This window comes from Staurois parvus, unplaced genomic scaffold (assembly GCF_062004578.1).
Source record: "Staurois parvus isolate SC_StPar_1 unplaced genomic scaffold, SC_StPar_1.0 ptg000255l, whole genome shotgun sequence".
NCBI classification, from domain to species: Eukaryota; Metazoa; Chordata; class Amphibia; order Anura; family Ranidae; genus Staurois; species Staurois parvus.
Window position 1 is genome coordinate 502,467 of NW_028318051.1, and position 5,034 is coordinate 507,500.

Below are 5,034 nucleotides of genomic sequence, written 5' to 3' on the forward strand. Positions count from 1 at the left end.
GAGCGGGATAGTTTAAGATTTGTGATGCTTCTGTTAATGTCATTTGCTGCAAAGTTTTACAACAAACTCATGGCTGCAATAGATGTGATCAGGTTTTAAAATCTAAACAGCCAGCTATTTACTTTTATATAGAAGCGAGTCAGGTGATTGTAAAAGCACCCAATCATTTCTGCAGCATCTACAAGCTACATGAATTTCTCCTTACCTTTTGTTGTATTCAGTCTCGGAACAAAATACATATCCTATTTTGTGTAAGCACATACCTGCCAATACAGAACATAATACATACAGAATAATGTACCACACTTTAATTTATAAAATGTGTTATTTAAAGCAGGGACCCTTCCCAGCCCCGTGTGTGGCTCCTCCTCCAGCACAGTCTAATGCTAGCCATACACTAGTCGAAAAATAGTTCCAACGTGCTTTAAAAAAAAAAAACTAAAAACGTGAGAGCAAACGATATTGCCATCATGTAATGACCGATTTTCAGTCAATACATCGTTTACGGACATAAATTGATTTATCAAGCTTTTTTTGCATAAAAAAAAAGAAGAGGAAGAGATGAAATTTGACCTTTCCACCTCCACCTGTGTGTTCCCTATACACCCAGAGGAGCAACGTGCGTTTGTCACAAGGAACTTTATGCATGGCAAGCATCTCTCTAGCCCAGGGGCGGACTGACCATTTTGAAACTCGGGCACTGCCCGAGGGCTCGGGGTCAGTAGGGGGCCCCATGAGATGCCCCTGGTACCTTTTTCATAGGCTTTTTTGAGTTTGGGCAAGGACACAGGGGCCCCCATGATCCCCTATTGCCCGGGGGCCCCATGACTTGTCAGTCCACCCCTGCTCTAGCCTCACCTTTGGTATGGATGTGGGGATCATTGCCATAGAAATTCTTGACATGATGGCGATACAACAGAGGAGCCCAGAACAAAAAGGTGAAGGCTAATGTTATATGGCCCTCACTTCTGTACTGAAAGTATTATAATTGTACTGTCTCCCTTTATACTGTAAAGCGCTGTGCAAACTGTTGGCGCCACATAAATCCTGTATAATAATAATGTTTGTAGTGTGTACTATTGCCTTATAGCATGACCGTTCGTTGACACGAATAGTTATTTTCCGGGTTATATTTTTTTCACACATGCACAGCAGCAACCATACGTTTAAAACGGATGAACACGTTAACCTTTTCAATTTATTGTCCGTTTGGCAGAAGTTTTCCAAACTTTTCCTTCGGTTTTTTTGGCTCCAAATCAAACAATTACTGATATGTGCCCATTAACTGGCCGAAAAATGATTATACTGCCCAAATGACAGAAGTCTGAACGATTTTTCGTCTAGTGTTTGGACACTATAAAGGGCCTACACAAGAACATCATCACAGTAGTTGAACAGTTCTCATTATTTAATAGTAACCTGAATACTATACAGGAAATAAAAGGTGAAAAGCACATAAAGACACAGTATGTACATGATATGTGAATGTTATAATAACTTTAATGTAATTTGCATTTTACACAAGTCTGGTTAAAAATGCATATGTTTCCCCCTTTTTCCTTGAGATGGCTGGTAAAACTTTCTGTGAGAGATGACTTTATCCAATTTTCAGCCTCATTTTGGAATTTCAGACTATTCCTTTTGCGCAAGACAATGAAAAGAAGAAAAAAAAATAATAAAAACGTAAAGATTTTCTTGCCCAGTCTCACGACACTCTTTATAATATACAAGGCGGCTCTCCCTGACTGTCAGGTGATACCACCAGGAGTATCCACAATCTGAGTTGGTAAAATCCGACCTGATGGACGGGCCGGCTAGTTGGCTTTGGCGCGGAGTTGTGCTCTCTTGCCCGTGACTGCCTGGAATCCGGTTTTGATGCTAGCCACAGAACAACGAGAATGGCAGGTCTCACACTGCAGGAAGTATAACCTGGTGTCTTTCTGTAGGATAGTGTCTGGCGACCGACATGTGTGACAGGTCACATATTCCTCTGCAAGACAAAGCAAAGGAAATCGCTTAGACTCAACAGTTATTACTCTGATATACAGGATATTTACATTCTGACAATGGTGCGATTATGAACAGACAAGCAAAAGTAAAGCAGTTTCCCCATTACAGTCAGTTTTCACACAGCCAAATCACAGACTCCAGACAGAAAATGGCAACTTAAGAGCTGCCACTGGCGATTTGTACTTAAAGCAGGGCTTGACAAATCCCATGGCAACTAGAAATTGTGTCCTGGCGCCTGGAATTACACATTGCCTCCTACTGACTTCCATGCACAATTGTGTCCCATTGACTTCCATGCACAATTGTGTCCCATTGACTTCCATGCACAATTGTGTCCCATTGACTTCCATGCACAATTGTGTCCCAATGACTTCCATGCACAATTGCCTCCCATTGACTTCCATGCAAAATTGCCTCCCATTGACTTCCATGCAAAATTGCCTCCCATTGACTTCCATGCAAAATTGCCTCCCATTGACGTCCATGCAAAATTGCCTCCCATTGACTTCCATGCAAAATTGCCTCCCATTGACTTCCATGCAAAATTGCCTCCCATTGACTTCCATGCAAAATTGCCTCCCATTGACTTCCATGCAAAATTGCCTCCCATTGACTTCCATGCAAAATTGCCTCCCATTGACTTCCATGCAAAATTGCCTCCCATTGACTTCAATGTAAAACCCCCTGTCAATAGCAATCCTTTGTGAACACTTATCACCACATGCCACTCTACTGTATTGCTTGCGAATCTGGAACACACCACTACAAACTCGCACAGGACCCTTTTCGTAATGGCGCTCAAAACACAATGCGTGTGGATTGCATCTGTGCCAACCACCTCCATAGGAACACAATCTCTAGCCTGTCACACAAATCTGAGTTAGAAAACACATACAAAATTGCATATGTGTGAACCGGGGCAGCTTTATTCACACCTGGGCTTGGGGATTGCGGCAGAATAGCTGTGATCGCAAAAAAAAAAACGCAGGTTCAGGTGCCATTGTTTTCAATGGCACCTAAAACATGGTGCAGTTTTTCTGTTGTGATTAAAAATTGTCGGCCAAAAGAAATCCCAACAATGTCCCAATGCTGAACTTTGCTGTCTTTAACCGCTTCCTGTCCAGCCCAAGTACATAAAACAGGCGGACGGGAGCAGCGTAGGAGCGGGTGGCCATTTTTAAACCCTCCCTGGGAGCACGCTGCACCGCAATGCCGTGCCCGCTGTGTCCAGAGGACACAGCAGAACACCGACCGTGTGATCCCTGAGGTTCCGATCATGTGATCCCTGATTGGCCAATCAGTGATCACATGAATAGTAGTAAACAAGATGTCACTTCCTGACATTGCTTACTACTTGAGACATCTGTGAATGATCAGAGATCACATGGTACAAGGCTATTCACAACAGCCTTGTACCATGTGACAAGCTGTGACCAATCACAGCTCAAACAGTAGTTCTCAATGGCTGAAAGAATGCAGCCAGAGAGGAGAAATGATTGCTTTTACAGCCGTTATGGGTGTAAAAGCAATCAGTGTAAAAAAAAAATAAAAAAATAAAACCATAAATATAAAAAAATTAAAATGTAAAAAAAAAAAAATTATAGAAAAATTATAATTTGTGGTTATAAACTAATTTGGGTTAATTTTTTTTTTTTTAAACTAAAAAGAAAAAATTATTTATTTGCAAAACAAAAAAAAAAATGTTTGGACTTTTTAATTTATATAGCAAAAAATAGAAATCCCAGTAGTGAATAAATACCACCAAAATAAAGTTTTATCTGTCTCAAAAAAATGCTAAAAAATTCATATGGGTACAGTGTTGCATGACCGCGCAATTATAAAAGTGTGATAGCACTGAAAGCTGAAAATTGGCCTGGGCAGGAAGGGGGAGAAAGTGTCCGGACTGGAAGCGGTTAAAGAGATAATAATGCTGAAGAATGTTCAACATCCGTCACACTTCTTGGTGCCTGGTGGTGCAATCTGTGATTCCTTCAGCCAGCCATTGCGTCTTGCAGAGGCCAGAAGAAGAAAGAAAAAAAAAAAAAAAACCCCGCAGCATTCAGCAGGCATCCAACACATCACATTTATTTTTTTTACATTTGTGGCACCGTATATATGAGATAGCTGCCTGTAAGGGTTTCCGTATATTGACCTTGATAGCTAGCAACCCATGGTTCCCTAATGTTGACTCGTTCCCCATGTACACCTGGAAGGGTGCCAAATGTAAAGGGATTTTTTTTTTTTCAGCTGGGTCATCAATTAGGTGAGTTTCACACATTGGTAATGTGAGTTTAAACAGGATTTCCATAGCAGCCATGAACACATTACTGTGCTGATGAAGCAAACAAAAAGGTTTGTATTGAAGAATGATGGATTGCAGAGTATCAGATGTTTGTGCAGAATCAACAGTACCAGGCTGTAAGTCAACAACCATTCTGCTGGTGAAGCTGTATCTTATCCATGGTGCCAGCATTGCTGAGCAGAATCATTTATTAAACATTAAACCGTGTTTGTAAAGGCTGAAGGGTTCATAGAATCCACGAAGGTAAAAAACCTTCATTTTGAAGAAGCCCCTGCAGCCTCAGCCCCCCCTCCAATACTCACCTAAGCCCCCTCTCGATCCAGCGAAGTGCACTGGAGTCTCAGCTATCCCAGGACTTCCTCTTTTCATCGGCTGAGACAACAGTGGGAGTCATTGGCTCCACTGCTGTCAATCACAGCCAGTGAGCCAATAAGAATAAAGGAGGCGGGGCCGAGCTACGGCTCTGTGTATGAATGGACATATAGAGCAGCAGGTGCCTCAAATCAAGCTGCTAGCTGGGAGGGCACCCATTGGCTCCGCTGCTGTCAATCACAGCCAGTAAGCCAATAAGAATAGAGGAGGCGGGGCCGAGCTACGGCTCTGTGTGTGAATGGAAATACGGAGCAGCAGGTGCCCCATATCAAGCTGCTTACTGTGAGGGCACCCATTGGCTCCACTGCTGTCAATCACAGCCAGTGAGCCAATAAGAATAGAGGAGGCGG

At 42.4% G+C, this 5,034-nt stretch overlaps 1 protein-coding gene across 1 annotated transcript in view; it reads right to left on the bottom strand.

The window, feature by feature from the left end:
* Positions 1 to 1,480: 1,480 nt before the first annotated feature.
* Positions 1,481 to 5,034, bottom strand: part of EIF2S2 (eukaryotic translation initiation factor 2 subunit beta) — a 27,555-nt gene continuing 24,001 nt past the window's right edge. The window contains exon 9 of the mRNA XM_089680986.1: positions 1,481 to 1,990. Within this exon, the coding sequence (XP_089537112.1) occupies positions 1,815 to 1,990 (176 nt within the window). The 3' untranslated portion in view covers positions 1,481 to 1,814. The remainder of the gene's footprint in view (positions 1,991 to 5,034) is intronic.